This window comes from Oncorhynchus nerka, linkage group LG2 (genome assembly GCF_034236695.1).
Source record: "Oncorhynchus nerka isolate Pitt River linkage group LG2, Oner_Uvic_2.0, whole genome shotgun sequence".
Classification (NCBI taxonomy): Eukaryota; Metazoa; Chordata; class Actinopteri; order Salmoniformes; family Salmonidae; genus Oncorhynchus; species Oncorhynchus nerka.
The window spans coordinates 86785605-86803078 of record NC_088397.1 but is presented as its reverse complement, the minus strand read 5'-3'; the positions used below and the strand labels follow the sequence as shown (position 1 = coordinate 86803078).

Genomic DNA, 17474 nt, shown 5'->3' with positions numbered 1-17474 from the left:
TTAGTATTTGGTACCATTGCCTTTAAATTGTTTAAACTTCTTATGGCTGCAATCCCGTTAACAGGATGATATGACAACAGTCAGTGAAAGTGCAGGGCGCCAAATTACAAAACATCAAAAATCTCATAATTAAAAGTCCTCAAACATACATGTATCTGACACCGTTTTAAAGGTAGTCTTGTTGTTAATCCCACCACAGTGTCCGATTTCAAATAGGCTTTACGGCGAAAGCACCACAAATGATTATGTTAGGTGATCACCAAACCACAATAAAAACAGCCATTTTCCCAGCCAAAGAGGAGTCACAAAAAGCACAAATAGTGATAAAAGGAATCACTAACCTTTGATGATCTTCATAAGATGACACTCATAGGACTTCATGTTACACAATACATGTATGTTTTGTTTGATAAAGTTAATATTTATCATAATATGAGTTTATATTGGCGAGTTACATTCACTAGTTCCAAAAACATCCAGTGATTTTGCATAGCCACATCATTCAACAGAAATACTCATCATAAATGTAGATGATAATACATGGATATACACATGGAATTCTAGACATACCTGCAACCGCTCTGTCTGATTTTAAAAAAACTTTACAGAAAAAGCAAACCATGAAATAATCTGAGACGGCGCTCAGAAGAAATAGTCACAATAGCCTCCATGTTGGCGTCAACATAAACAAGAAATTACATGATAAATATTCCCTTACCTTTGATGATCTTCATCAGAAAGCACTCCAGGAATCCCAGGTCCACAATAAATGTTTGTTTTGTTCTATAATGTCCGTTATTTATGTCCAAATACTTCCGTTTGTTAGCGCGTTTGGTATACATATCTAAACGCTCATTCTGGTCAGTGTTACATCGGACAAAAACTTCAAAAAGTTATATTACAGGTTGAAGAAACATTTCAAACTTAGTACAGAATCAATCATTATGATGTTTTTAACATATAGCTTCAACAAAGTTCCAACCGGAGTATTCCTTTGTGTCTTGATGAGCAATGGAACGCAAGTGGATACCATGAGGAATGAGCGTGATCAGAAAATGGCTGACTGACAGATTCTGCTCTCATTCAGTCCCACAACACAGTAGAAGTCTCATTCATTTCTATAGATGGTTGACATCTAGTGGAACCCCTAGGAAGTGCAACATAATTAATATCTCAAGGGGATTTCATTGGGAATTGTGGTGAATACATACGAAGCTCAGATTTCTCACTTTCTGTTTTGATTTCTCCTCAGGATTTTGCCTGCCATATGTGTTCTGTTTTCTCACAGACATCATTCAAACAGTTTTAGAAACTTTAGAGTGTTTTCTATCCAATACTAATAATAATATGCATATATTAGCAACTGAGACTGAGGAGCAGGCCGTTTACTTTGGGCAACTGATTCATCCAAGCTATTCAATACTGCCCCCCAGCCATAAGAAGTTTTCAAATCAAATGTATTTATATAGCCTTTCGTACATCAGCTGATATCTCAAAGTGCTGTACAGAAACCCAGCCTAAAACCCCAAACAGCAAGCAATGCAGGTGTAGAAGCACGGTGGCTAGGAAAAACTCCCTAGAAAGGCCAAAACCTAGGAAGAAACCTAGAGAGGAACCAGGCTATGTGGGGTGGCCAGTCCTCTTCTGGCTGTGCCGGGTGGAGATTATAACAGAACATGGCCAAGATGTTCAAATGTTCATAAATGACCAGCATGGTCGAATAATAATAAGGCAGAACAGTTGAAACTGGAGCAGCAGCACGGCCAGGTGGACTGGGGACAGCAAGGAGTCAACATGTCAGGTAGTCCTGGGGCATGGTCCTAGGGCTCAGGTCCTCCGAGAGAGAGAAAGAAAGAGAGAAGGAGAGAATTAGAGAACGCACACTTAGATTCACACAGGACACCGAATAGGACAGGAGAAGTACTCCAGATATAACAAACTGACCCTAGCCCCCACACATAAACTACTGCAGCATAAATACTGGAGGCTGAGACAGGAGGGGTCAGGAGACACTGTGGCCCCATCCGAGGACACCCCGGACAGGGCCAAACAGGAAGGATATAACCCCACCCACTTTGCCAAAGCACAGCCCCCACAACACTAGAGGGATATCTTCAACCACCAACTTACCATCCTGAGACAAGGCTGAGTATAGCCCACAAAGATCTCCGCCATGGCACAACCCAAGGGGGGGCGCCAACCCAGACAGGATGAGCACATCAGTGAATCAACCCACTCAGGTGACGCACCCCTTCCAGGGACGGCATGAGAGAGCCCCAGTAAGCCAGTGACTCAGCCCCTGTAATAGGGTTAGAGGCAGAGAATCCCAGTGGAAAGAGGGGAACCGGCCAGGCAGAGACAGCAAGGGCGGTTCGTTGCTCCAGAGCCTTTCCGTTCACCTTCCCACTCCTGGGCCAGACTACACTCAATCATATGACCCACTGAAGAGATGAGTCTTCAGTAAAGACTTAAAGGTTGAGACCGAGTTTGCGTCTCTGACATGGGTAGGCAGACCGTTCCATAAAAATGGAGAAAGGAGAAAGCCCTGCCTCCAGCTGTTTGCTTAGAAATTCTAGGGACAATTAGGAGGCCTGCGTCTTGTGACTGTAGCGTACGTGTAGGTATGTACGGAAGGACCAAATCAGAGAGATAGGTAGGAGCAAGCCCATGTAATGCTTTGTAGGTTAGCAGTAAAACCTTGAAATCAGACCTTGCTTTGACAGGAAGCCAGTGTAGAGAGGCTAGCACTGGAGTAATATGATCAAATTTTTTGGTTCTAGTCAGGATTCTAGCAGCCGTATTTAGCACTAACTGAAGTTTATTTAGTGCTTTATCCGGGTAGCCGGAAAGTAGAGCATTGCAGTAGTCTAACCTAGAAGTGACAAAAGCTTGGATTAATTTTTCTGTATCATTTTTGGACACGTGGATGTTACGTAGATGGAAAAAAGCTGTCCTTGAAATGGTCTTGATATGTTCTTCAAAAGAGAGATCAGGGTCCAGAGTAACGCCAAGGTCCTTCACAGTTTTATCTGAGACGACTGTACAACCATTAAGATTAATTGTCAGATTCAACAGAAGATCTCTTTGTTTCTTGGGACCTAGAACAAGCATCTCTGTTTTAACTTGAGTCAAACGTTTCGGGTAGCCTTCCACAAGCTTCCCACAATAAGTTGGGTGAATTTTGGCCCATTCCTCTTGACAGAGCTGGTGTAACTGAGTCAGGTTTGTAGGCCTTGCTCCCACAGACTTTTTCAGTTCTGCACACACATTTTCTATAGTTTTGAGGTCAGGGGTTTGTGATGGCCACTCCAATACATTGACTTTGTTGTCCTTAAGCCATTTTGCCACAACTTTGGAAGAATGCTTGGGGTCATTGTCTATTTAGAAGACCCATTTGCAACCAAGCTGTACTTCCTGACTGATGTGGGATGACAGATAGCCTAGTGGTTAGAGCGTTGGACTAGTAACCAAAAGGTTACACGATCTAATCTCCGAGCTGACATGGTAAAAATATGTTGTTCTGCCCCTGAACAAGGCAGTTAACCCACTGTTCCTAGGCCGTCATTGAAAATAAGAAGTTGTTCTTAACTAACTTGCCTAGTATAAATATGTCTTGAGATGTTGCTTCAATATATCCACATAATTTCCCTCCTCATGATGCCATCTATTTTGTGCAGCAAAGCACCCCCACAACATGATGCTGCCACCCCCGTACTTCACGGTTGGGATGGTGATCTTCGGCTTGCAAGCCTCCACCTTTTTTACTCCAAACATAACGATGGTCATTATGGCCAAACATTTCTCTTTTTGTTTCATCCGACCAGAAGACATTTCTCCAAAGAGTACGATCTTTGTCCCCATGTGCAGTTGCAAACCGCAGTCTGGCTTTTTTATGGCAGTTTTGGAGCAGTGGCTTCTTTCTTGCTGAGCAGCCTTTCAGGTTATGTTGATATAGGACTCATTTTACTGTGGATATAGATGCTTTTGTATCTGTTTCCTACAGCATCTTCACAAGGTCCCTTGCTGTTGTTTTGGGATTGATTTGCACTTTTCACACCGAAGTATGTTCTCCTTCCTGAGCGTTATGACAGCTGCATAGTCCTATGATGTTTATACTTGCGTACTATTGTTTGTACAGATGAACGTGGTATCTTCAGGCCTTTGGAAATTGCTCCCAAGGATGAACCAGACTTGTGGAAGTCTACCATTTTTTTCAGAGGTCTTGGCTGATTTATTTAGATTTTCCCATGATGTCAAGCAAAGAGGCACGGAGTTTGAAGGTCGGCCTTGAAATACATCCACAGGTGCACCTCCAATTGACTCAACTGATGTCAATTAGCTGGTTAGAAGCGTCTAAAGCCATGACATCATTTTCTGGAATTTTCCAAGCTGTTTAAAGGCACAGTCAACTTAATGTATGTAAAGTTCTGACCCACTGGAATTGTGATACGGTGAATTATAAGTGAAATCATCTCTGTAAAAAATTGTTGGAAAAATGACTTGTGTCATGCACAAAGTGTCCTAACCGACATAGTTAGTTTGTTATAGTTTGTTAATAAGACATTTGTGGTTGAAAAACAAGTTTTAATGACTCCAACCTAAGTGTATGTCAACTTCCGACTTCAACTGTACATATATTTCTTTGCCATATGGGGAGATAGCGGAACGAGAATGGACAGCGCTGTGTTAACAGCCACCTTGTGTGTTAATGGGAGATAGCTGAACGAGAATGGACAGCGCTGTGTTAACAGCCACCTTGTGTGTTAATGGGAGATAGCGGAACGAGAATGGACAGCGCTGTGTTAACGGCCACCTTGTGTGTTAATGGGAGATAGCGGAACGAGAATGGACAGCGATGTGTTAACAGCCACCTTGTGTGTTGATGGGAGAGAGCGGAACGAGAATGGACAGCGCTGTGTTAACGGCCACCTTGTGTGTTAATGGGAGATAGCGGAACGAGAATGGACAGCGCTGTGTTAACGGCCACCTTGTGTGTTAATGGGAGATAGCGGAACGAGAATGGACAGTGCTGTGTTAACAGCCACCTTGTGTGTTAATGGGAGCGATGTACTGGAGCAAAACAACTGACTGCTTGTGTGGTGGCAATGACTTCCCAACGATCCACCCACACACAGAACATACAGACAGAGCGTACACACACACACACACACACACGCACACACACAGAGCCTAGACGCACATACAGAACACACACGAACACAAACTCACCCATTGTTCTGTACGTGTTTATGAGTGTGGTTGGGTTAGAACCCAGCTCCCCGGAGGCGCCCAAGTAACCTATTAGATCAATTGTGGCACGATGAGCGAAATGAAAACAAATTTCTGCCTAATTAGCAACAAATAAACAATCCTTCCATCAGTTAATTTAGTGAGTGACGTGATAAATCCATTTTGGCGAGGCATCTGCGCACATCCGTTCCAATTAAGCCCCATCTGCCAAGATGAACTCTTGGCCTCGTGCGGCTAGGCACAGCCCAAGGGTAAATTAGCTGTCTTGTCAGGACCGCTTATCAGAACATCTGTACACAGAGGAGCAGCCACATGTTGGCGAGGCAGGTACTATACTACAGGATTTGGCCACTGTTTGCAGGACATATACAACAGGCTGTGATGCATTATTCCATGCATAACATGCAAAATGTGACTTTGCTTTATATCACCGACGCTGTAATGCGGCGAATAACCGTAATATATAACGTTCAAGTTAATATCTCTAAGAGGAATGAAGCAGCCAATGGATTTTCCATTTTCACTAAGAGAAGAAAAACACTGCCCCTCCCATCTCACATGCAGTTTATATCACTCACACAGTTTACCAACCACACCACTGATTGGTTAGTAGAGGAGTCGTATAATCAAGATCTCCCCCTCCCATTACCCTCATCACCATTGGGAATTGAGAGTAATAACCAAGTGCATGTTTGGCATGCATAGCAGCATGCATCAAGAGGTTAGTATGACCCGTGTCTATTGGCTGGACCTGGCTATTAACAGTCTCCAATGATGGTGAATGGGGAGGAAAAACTCCCACAATGATCAAAGACATCCATCTCCCCATGGCACCATGGAGACAATGTAGGTTAAGAGAAGTGGCTAGATGAAGAGTTATTGTACAAGAGGCTCTAGACGATCAACAGTCCTCATCTTCCTTTCTTCAAACGCAGCTCTCCAGATGGGAACGCAGGCCATTTTCTCTACGACTCCCAGTCTTATTTTTCAAGTAATTTACAGCAAATGAAGACACATTTTTTTTATACAGATTAATATGCTTGTCACTGTTGCATTTTGCTCTTTCCCATAAGAGGAAAAAAACATGAAAGAAAGGTGAAACAATCAAAGTTTCAGCGTCATGTTCTGACTCTCAAGGTCACAGTTAAGGGTAGGACTGTATATTGCCTAAGGGCTTGTGCTTTGCATCAAGCTGCAAATCCAATAGAAGTCTATCAAATCCTTCAAGATATAAGGGTTCACTGACACACCCAATTTTTAAAAAATAGTTTACTGTCATTCATTTTCTTTGAGTTAATGGTCAGGCCATATCTCTCACATTCACAATGTGTGACTTTAGTAGTGTAAGGGGTTAGAGCACTAAAGGCCCAGTGCAGTGAAAATGTTAGTTTTTTCTGTGTTTTGGATCATATACTATACAACAGCTGATGAAATTAACACTACAAAAGTTTGATTTTTATAGTTGCTTGTTGAAAATACAATCAACACAGGACCTTCTAATGAGCATGTTTTGCGTGGATGGAGGCTATTTAATTCAACGAGGAAAGACAGTTAAGAACAAATTCTTATTTTACAATGACGGCCGAACCCTCCCTTAACCCGGACGACGCTGGTACAATTTGCGCTGCCCTATGGGACAGCCTGGGATTGAACCAGGGTCTGTAGTGATGCCTCCAGCACTGAGATGCAGTGCCTTAGACTGCTGCGCACTCAGCTTGCTGGTGACATCCAAACCTCTGCCAATAACAAATTTTAAATTACGTATACCTCCCATTAGGTCCCTCCACCGCTTTGGTGGCCTTACCCTCTCCACTCACACCACTCCTAGACAGTTCTTGCATTTTTTTTTGTCTGAGTAATAGTTTTTTTTTTTTTGACCAAAAAAACTATTTTTATGTATTTTCGACAATTTCAATGGAAAACTGTTATAGTAAGGTACTTAATTGTTACCCAGAAATAAGATATAATGAGATAAAAACATCTGCATTGGGCCTTTAAGTATCTTGTGCAGACCGGATAGTGAAGTTACTAGTATAATAGATCCATAGAGCCCAATCCTTAACTTAAAAAAATACAACACATTATTTTGCATATTTTTGGCCTGACTATATATTTTGGGATATTATGGAGTTAGACAGTTGAGTAAAGCTTGTGAGGCATTTATAGATAGGTGATATTCTTTAAGATTCTTATAATTAATGCAAATAAATGGCTGTGCATATCATATACAGTATGTCTGGGCAAGCGGTCATTGTTAAAGACAATTGGCTTCGTAGTGTGCATTCTCAATGACGAACACTATCACAACTATGAGGGTTTCTTTTCCCTTGCCTGGTAATGTTCTCTTGAACAGTAATATTGCCTTGAAACACCCATTACCGTGACCTCAAATGTTTATTTTTCATTTATTTTTTATTCCATTTCTTTTCAAGCTCCTCATCCGTGGATAAGCTTGGTTAGTGTTCCCATCTTCAGTTAGTGTCTTTGCCATCTATTCAGCATACAATCTCCACAATTTTGTGTTCCAGCCCCGAACCGCCCCGCGAACCCATTCAATCCGACCCGCTGCCCGTGGGTAGTTTGGGATTCCCGGGGAAAAAACTATCTCAATCGACGTTGAAATGACCAAAACCAAATCAAAACTGTCTATGAATGATAATAGACCTACATTTATGGTCTCTTCACTATTCAGCTTGCTAACGGTCATCGAAACAAAAGCTAGAGTGTCAAGGAGGATTGAGATTCCAAAAGCAATGCACAGAGGACTATTTTTAGCAAATTGTGTCTGCAAGGAAATAACATCAATCCCGTTTTACACCGCTGGGTTAACACGTACAGTATGCTAGAGCAAGGCCATGGTAAGTGAACCACACACACACACAGTACCTTCAGAAAGTATTCATACATACCATACATACTTGACTTATTCCGACAGCCTAATTTCAAAATGGAATTTCTCACCCATCTACACTTAATACCCCATAGTGACAAAGTGAAAACATGTTTTTAGAAATGTTAGCAAATTTCTTGAATATTAAATACACAAATATCTCATTCACATAGGTATTCACACCCCTAAGTCAATACATGTTAGAATCACCTTTGGCAGCGATTACAGCTGTGAGTCTTTCTAGGTAGGTCTCTGAGCTTTGCACACCTGGATTGTAAAAAAAAATATTCAAGTTCTGTCATGTCGGTTGTAAATCATTGACATAGATTTTCAAGCCAATTTAAGTCAAAACTGTAACTAGGCCACTCAGTAACATTCAATGTCATCTTGGTAAACAACTCCAGTGTATATTTGGCCTTTCATTTTAGGTTGTTGTCCTGCTAAAAGGTGCATTTGTCTCCCAGTGTCTGTTGGAAAGCAGCCTGAACCAGGTTTTCTTCTAGGATTTTGCCTGTGCTTAGCTCTGTTCCACTTATTTGTATCTGAAAAAACGCCCTAACATGAATTCCCTAACAAAAACACCCTCAAAATATCCATAACATGATGCAGCCACCACCATGCTTTAAAATATTAAAAGTGGTACTCAGTGATGTATTGTGTTGGATTTGCTCCAAACATAACGCTTTGTATTCATGACATAAGTTCATTTCTACTTTAGTGCCTTGTTGCAAAAAATATGCATACTTTTATTCTGTACAGGCTTCCGTCTTAGGTTAGTATTGTGGAGTAGTTCTCCTATCACAACCATTAAACCTGTAACTGTTTTAAAGTCGCCATTCGCCTCATGGTGAAATCCCTGAGCGGTTTCCTTCCTCTCTGGCAACTGAGTTAGGGAGGACGCCTGTATCTTTGTAGTGACTGGGTGTACACCATCCAAAGTGTAGTAACTTCACCATGCACAAAGGGATATTCAATGTCAGATTTGTTGTGAAGCATTGGAAAACCTCCCTGGTCTTTGTGGTTGAATCTTTGTTTGAAATGCACTGCTCTACTGAGGAACCTTACAGATAATTGTATGTGTGGGGTACACCAATAAGGTAGTCATTCAAAAATTAAATTAAAAACTGTTATTGCACACAGAGTAAGTCCATGCAACTTATTATGTGACTTGATAAGCACATTTTTACTGCTGAACTTATTCAGGCTTACCATAACAAAGGGGTCGAATACTTAATGACTCAAGATATTTCAGCTTTTATATTTGTAAAAATGTCTAAAAACATAATTCCACTTTTACATTATGGGGTATTGTGTGTAGGCCAGCGACACAAAATCTCCATTTTAAATTCAGTCTGTAGAACAACAAAATGTGGAAAAGGTCAAGGGGTGTGAATACTTTCTGAAGGCATATTTAGATAAATTAAGTTATTCTTTCTTTTTAGAGTTTATCTGTAATACTGAGGCACTGAATAATAGGTCTATATTTGCAGTATATTCACAGTTGCATTTTAGGATACATATTGTAACATTTAAATGGCAGTAGGCCTACCATACTGATACTGGAAACAAGAAGATTAATTGTAAAGTCTAAACCAGTGAGTTGGCAGAAACCAAGGTCAGAATTTAATTGAAATCACTCAGCAGTGAAATGACAACATTGAACAGTGAACCATCATATTTTTGTATAAGAGATCTAATAATGAAAGGGAAGGATTTATATATTGAATTTGGTCAAGTTAGTATGGGAGAGGTGGAAAAACTATTGCTATCCATCAATAATGATAAGCCACCAGGCATAGACAACTTTAATGGGAAACTATTGAGAATGGTAGCAGACTGTATTACCACCCCTATTTGCTAGATCTTTAACCAAAGCCTAAAGGAGTGTGTGTCCATGTCGTGGAAGGAAGCTAAAGTAATTCCACTGCATAAACATTGTAAAGAACCCTTTGCTGGCTATATCATCCGCCCAATCAGTTTGCTGCCTGTTCTTAGTAAACTGATGGAGAGGATTGTGCTTGACCAAATACTATTTTTCAGAGAATAAGTTAACTACCGACTTTCAGCATGCATATAGAGAAGGGCACTCAACTTGTACTGCACTGACTCAGATGACCAATGATTGGTTAAAGTAAATAGATAATAAGATGTTAGTTGGAGATGTATTGTTCGATTTCATTGCAGCCTTTGATGTTATTAATCATAATCTGATATTGAAGATTCTCACTTGCTATGGCTTTACATCACCTGCCATCACATGGTTGGAGAGTTATTTATCCAATATAACCCAGAGAGTATTCTTCAATGGAAGCTTCTCTAACATCAGATATGTACAGTGCGGTGTCGCTCAGGCCAGTTGCCTTGGGCCGTTACTCTTACACGTAGCTAAAATGACTATCTATGTGGATGATTCCACACTACATGTCAGCAACCAAAGCATGGACCTCACTGAAATTCTAAATAAGGAGTGAGTCAGTATCAGAATGGGTGATTAATAATAAACGGGTCTTAAATACATTAAAACTTAAAGCATGATATTTTATTCAAAATATTTTCTAAGACATAAACCTCAACTGGAGTTGTACAAAAAGCCTGATCATTGAGCAAGTTGCGGAAGCTAAACTCCTAGGTATAACATTGAATGGTCAATTATGTTGGTCAACTCATTTTAACAACGCTTTTGTGAAGATGCGGAGGGCTATGTCGCTTATAAAAAGATATGTGTTTTTATAGGCTCTGGTCTTGTCCCATTTTGATTACTGTCCGGTAATATTGTCAAGTGAAGCAAAGGAAAACCTAGCATTTCTGCAGCTGGCTCAAAACAGAGCAGCACACGTTGCCCAGCACACGTTGCCCGTATCTGCACATACAGAAGTAACATCAACAACATGCCAGTCCTTCCTGGTTGAGAGTTGACGAGAGATTAACTGCTTCTCTTCTAGTTTTTTTATGAGAAATAATTAGTGATGAAAATGAAAATTCCAGATTGTCTGTATAATCAAGTAACATTCAGCTCAGACACCGATACATATCCCACAAGACATGCCACCAGGGGTCTCTTCACAGTCCGCAATTCCGAAAAACGTATTCACGGCAATGCACAGTTTTATACAGAGCCTTGATCACATGGAACTCCCTTCCCTTAAAATGAACAGCTGTACAGAAAGACTCATGTAAAGGCCAAATTACAGAGGAGGAACTTCTTGATGCAATTTCTGCCTTTAAGTCCAGGAAAACTCTGGATGACATACCAGTTGAGGTATATCAACATTTTTTGATGGAGTCAGAGGAACGTTATTAGCTTGTTTGAACCACTCACATAACAATTGTATATTATCAGATACTCAACAAGAAGTTCTGATTTCATTATGACTGAAACAGGACGCAGGTGGTAATTATAAATATCCAGTCCATTAAAAAAAATTGAGTCCATTTACACTTCAGTGGTGTGATACATGAATTTATGTTTTCTTTTAAATCCACAATTTGGATCCCTCCACATATCATAGAGGTTCTAGATATTTTTTGTTCTGAAGTCACTCCTGTGTTGTCTTAGCTGTGTGCTTAGAGTCGTTGTCCTGTTGGAAGGTGAACCTTCACCCCATTCTGAGGTCCTGAGCGCTCTGGAGCTGGTTTTCATCAAGGATCTCTCCGTACCTTGCTCCGTTCATCTTTGCCTCGATCCTGACTAGTCTCCAAGTCCCTGCATCTGAAAGACAACTCCACAGCTGCCACCACCATGCTTTACAGTAGGGATGGTGCCAGGCTTCCTCCAGACGTGATGCTTGGCATTCAGGCCAAAGAGTTCAATCTTGGTTTCATCAGCCCAGAGAATCTTGTTTCTCATGGTCTGAGAGTCCTTTAGATGCCTTTTGGCAAACTCCAAGCAGGCTGTCATGTTCCTTTTACTGATGAGTGGCATCCGTCTGGCCACACTACCATAAAGGCCTTATTGGTGGAGTGCTGCAGAGATGTTTGTCCTTCTGGAAGGTTCTCCCATCTCCACAGTGGAACTCTAGAGCTCTGTCAGAGTGACCATCAGGTTTCTTGGTCACCTCCCTGACCAAGGCCATTCTCCCCCGATTGCTCCGGGAAGCCAGCTCCAGGAAGAGTCTTGGTGTTTCCATACTTATTTCCTTTAAGAATGATGGAGCCCACTGTGTTTTTGGGGACCTTCAATGCTGCAGAAATGTTTTGGTACTCTTCTCCAGATTTGTGCCTCGACAAAAACCTGTCTCAGAGCTCTACGGACAATTCCTTCAACCTCATGGCTTGGTTTTTGCTATGACATGCGCAGCTCTGGGACCTTACAAATGTGTACCTTTCCAAATCATGTCCAATCAATTGAATTCACCACAGGGGGATTTTCATCATGTTGTAGGAACATCTCAAAGATGATCAATGTTCAACAAGATGCATCTGAGCTCAATTTCGAGTCTCATAGCAAAAGGTCTTAATACTTACGTTGCTTTGTCATTATGGGGTATTGTGTGTAGATTGCTGAGGATTTTGTTCTTAATTTAATCAATTTTAGAAGAAGGCTGTAACGTAACAACAGATTATTTCACTTATAATTCACTATATCACAATTCCAGTGGGTCAGAAGTTTACATACACTAAGTTGACTGTGCCTTCAAACAGCTTGGAAAATTCCAGAAAAGGATGTCATGGCTTTAGAAGTGTCTGATGTACCTGTGGATGTATTTCAAGGCCTACTTTCAAACTCAGTGCCTCTTTGCTTGACATCATGGGAAAATCTAAATAAATCAGCCAAGACCTAAAAATAAAATACAAATTGTCGACCACAAGTCTGGTTCATCCTTGGGAGCAATTTCCAAAGGCCTGAAGATACCACGTTGATCTGTACAAACAATAGTATAAAAGTATAAACACCATGGGACCACACAGCCGTAATACCGCTTAGGAAGGAAACACGTTCTGTCTCCGAGAGATGAATGGTGCAAAAAGTGCAAATCAATCCCAGAACAACAGCAAAGAACCTTGTACAAAATTATCTATATCCACAGTAAAAGTGTCCTCTATCGTCATAACCTGAAAGTCCGCTTAGCAAGGAAGAAGCCACTGCTCCAAAACTTCCATAAAAAAGCCAGACTAGTTTTGCAACAGCACATGGGGACAAAGTTTGTACTTTTTGGAGAAATGTCCTCTGGCCTGATGAAATAAAAATAGAACTGTTTTGCCATTATGACAATCGTTGTGTTTGGAGGAGAAAGCCGAAGAACACCTTCCCAACCGGGAAGCACGGGGGTGGCAGCATCATGTTGTGGGGGTGCTTTGCTGCAGGAGGGACTGGTGCACTTCACAAAATAGATGGCATCATGAGGTAGTACAATTATGTGGATACATTGAAGCAGCATCTCAAGACATTAATCAGGAAGTTAAAGCTTGGTCGCAAATGGGTCATCCAAATGGACAATGACCCCAGGCATACTTCCGAAGTTGTGGCAAAATGGCTTGATGAAAATTACAGGCCTCTCTCATCTTTTTAAGTGGGAGAACTTGCACAATTGGTGGCTGACTAAATACTTTTTTGCCCCACTGTACATCATTTTTAGTTGTATTGTTTGTATGTCGTTGTATTTTAAATTTGTGTGACTGTCCTTGTTTATCAGTGTATCAGTGCTTTGTTACTTGTAGTGTTTTTTGTGGACCCCAGGAAGTGTAGCTTCTGCATAGGATAATGCGGATCCTAACAAACAGAAAAAACAGCTTTCACAGCTTTATCAATCCCAATTATAATTGTAATGGCCATAGCAGTATTATACATAGTAATGGTTATATTACTCCATAATAGTCATGATATACACGGAATATTCATATCGTCATTCTAATTTTCTTATCTTTTTATTTCCATAATTGATAACGTTTGATTAGAATATTGTTGTCATAGCGATGACATTTGCTTTGGTGGTAGACATTAAGTTATAGTTAATTCATTAACGAATCAAGCACAGCCCCTCCAGAATAACGATATGTCTGGAGAAGGGGGCTATTGCTAAGTGGATGTTTTCTAATCAGACATAAAGGAGGTGATTTAAAAAAGTAAGCTTGGATTAAAACCTTCATTGATTTATTGAGGTGGATACAGCTTTTGTTTTTCCTCCGTCTCATTAGACTATTTAGTGATCCATCTCAATTGTTTTCCTTTTTTAATGCAGACTTCATTTTTCAGTCATTAAACACTCTCTAGGTAGAGCCCAATACAGGGGATCTCTGCTGTGATTTTCTTTCTGGTTTCACCGCAGCACGTTTCACTTGAATTAGTATTGATAGACGGATCAGCCTCTATTAAGCATTTCAAAACATATTTCTGGGCGAGCAAAATTAAAGATTTTGTTTGTGCATCCCGTGGAGAATCGATGCTCATGCATTGGAAATGTTACCCTTTGTTATTTCACTTCACTTGGCTGTCTTTTTGGGGTGAAATCAAAGTTAGAAAACCAGAGATGGACAAGGGGAAACTTTTTCCTGATAATGACAAAAAAGGCTGTTGAAATTTTATTAGCCACTTGCATAATCCAATAAGTCTTCATTAATTGTGTTATTCCCCATTGTGCTTGAGAGAATCTTTACAAAAGGGCAGATGGCCCCTGATGTTTTTGTTCATTCCTATAATTCATTAGTCTTCTCCCCGTTACGTGAAATTACTCTGTTACCAGCTACTCTCGAAAAGTTTCTCCCTACTCCAGATAATAATCCAGATCTTTGGCTCTGACTTCCCCGCTGTTAATCCCTAAACCCCTTAATCCCTAATTCCATGCTCTTTCTCCACCTCTGCAGTCCTGGTGCTGCTAATCCTAACCCTGAAGCGCCACCGCAAAGCCCAGCGGATGTCAGAGGACGAGGAGGACATGCGCGACAACGTCATCAAGTACAACGACGAGGGAGGCGGCGAGCAGGACACGCAGGCCTACGACATGAGTGCCCTGCGCAACCTCTATGACTTCCCCGAGGCCAAGAGTGGATCTTCTGAGTCAGGCCCTGATCTGCATGCACTGCCCCAGTGGATCCAGGGGCGGGTGAGCGGCGATGGCGGGGCAGCCGACTTCTCCCTCTTCAAGGGCTACATCCGCAAGAAGGTGGAGCAGGCGGATGCCGACCTGTCAGTACCGCCCTACGACTCGTTCCAGACGTACGCCTTTGAAGGCACCAGCTCGCCGGCCCTCTCCCTCAGCTCTATCCACACCCTGTCCACTACGTCCGAGCAGGATTTCTCCTACCTCAGTGACTGGGGGCCACGTTTCAGGCAGCTGGCGGGCTACTACGCCCCGGGACATCCTGAGGAAGAGGGCTCCTAGCAGTGTCCTCAGCCAAAACCTTTGCCTTCTCCTCTGTCCCGAGCATCGTATCAAGGCAGCCCAGTGTCAACACTGTCCTATAAAGCCCTCCTCCATCATCTCCACAGCGCCAGAATTGAAGCCCAGTTGGTGTGTTGGAAATCGATTAGGTCAAAAAATCTTTCTTGCTTTGAATCTTTAAGTTTGAAGTTTTTCAAAGCAAAACATTGTTTTTAAAGGTTTTGTAACTCCAGGGTGAAAGGTGGGCTGATTCAATGAGGGATAAAAGCAGGTGTTATCCGTTCACTTTTCCCTTAATTCCAATAAGGAACAGAGGAGTATGACGTAATAAAATACAAGTGGGGCACCACAGGTTACAATACCATTACCTTTCAAATTAGTTTCTGGGTATGTTCTGTCTGGAATCAAAGACTGGGTTAATTTTTAGCTGTGTGAGTGGACGCTCTGAGGACATTCCGAGAAATATGAACATTATGAAACTCAGCAGGGGGTCAAGTATTTTTTTTTCAAGACAAGGCAAACTATCTGAGATATGTATTTATTTAAGAAAATATTTACAGTATTTATTCCTTTGTATTTATTTATTTATTTTGTCCATAATCACCGCACCACTTGTAACAATGAACATCAGTGAAGAATGATACAGAAAGAAGAAAAAAATGTTTATTATGGTGAGAACCTGAGGAGAGAAGAGCTTCTACAGAAGCGCTTGGCATAGATAGAACTTTACATACTGCTTTCACAAAGGTGATATTTGGGTCACAGACAACTACAGTATTGGAAATATTTGTATTTATTTTTCAGGAACACTTTTGTAAAATAAACAACTGAAGACAGAGCGCGACAGAAAATAAAAGAGTGAGAGAACAAAGGAAGAGACAATTCAGTGCACAGATTGGTTTTGTGTTGACATACTTTCACTGTATTGTGAAGATTTCTAAGGGGTTATGAAGGTTGTGGGACATTATGTGATAACCGGGGTTTTTGCTTTTCTTTTTCAGCGCCATTTAAAAGGCTATAAGGCACAATCCACACGAGTGATCCAGGACTATATGAAATGACTGTTGGTTTCATGGAGTTGGCTATAAGCTAACTCTTCCTGAGGAGTTAATTTTCATTCTAGTATTTGTATGTGTGAGTGTGTAATATGCGAACAACTTGTTTTATATTCTGAAAGATTTGATCGCTTTTGTTCTTTTGGGTCTATTTTAGAAGATGGATGGATATGTGAAGGGGTGACAGGTACAGGAATAAAGGATGAGGAGATGGAAGTCCTCTACCCACCATCCAGAACCTATTTAATGTTGACCTTAAACTTGCAAATGTATGGGAAATAAAAATCAATAAATATTTTATTGTTGTTTTTTTTATATACTCTGCTGGCTATTTCTCCACACTGCAAAAACAGACATCCCTATGATCTAATATAATTTTAACATCATAATCTTATTTTATTATGTCATTCTTTGTGAGAGTCGCTACAGTATTCCCGAGGGGGGGAAAGATGTCGGGGACAGTTTGATATTATAATAGCCGATTTAATACAGTGAAACTTTATTTTTAGGGATCGATAGTCTTGCATCCAGGAAGTAATTGTATAGCTTTATTCCACTAGAGAGAGAACAGTCAGAATGTGTAAGTCTAATTACTGCTGAAGATGGGTAGAGGTTACCTGAGGATCCTGAAGCATATGGAGTTGAGTCTCTCATCTTTGTGGTCTGTGGTGGTGGCCAAGTCATGCCATGTCATGCCATGTCAAGGACTAAGGGCTCAACCCTAGTGTAGAAGATCTATGTTGTAGCGCAGTTGACCTTTAAAGGTCATTTCCGATTGAGCCGACATATGCAGCGTTTACCGCAAATGCTGTCTCTGCGAACGCAGTAAATATGCCTTTAAATGTCAATCGCTCTACCAATTGCAGGTTTTCCGCGCTATGGACTGAATTGAGCAGTAGGAAGTCCATTGTGAGTTTAAAGTTAAAATTTCACTTGAGTGTTGAGTCAGCCATTTTGACT

At 41.1% G+C, this 17474-nt stretch overlaps 1 protein-coding gene across 1 annotated transcript in view; it reads left to right on the top strand.

The window, feature by feature from the left end:
- LOC115117330 (cadherin-22-like) overlaps positions 1-16829 on the top strand; it is a 173301-nt gene extending 156472 nt beyond the window's left edge. Inside the window, exon 11 of the mRNA XM_065021930.1 lies at positions 14942-16829. Coding sequence (XP_064878002.1) covers positions 14942-15459 — 518 coding nt within the window. The 3' untranslated portion in view covers positions 15460-16829. The remainder of the gene's footprint in view (positions 1-14941) is intronic.
- Positions 16830-17474: the final 645 nt, after the last annotated feature.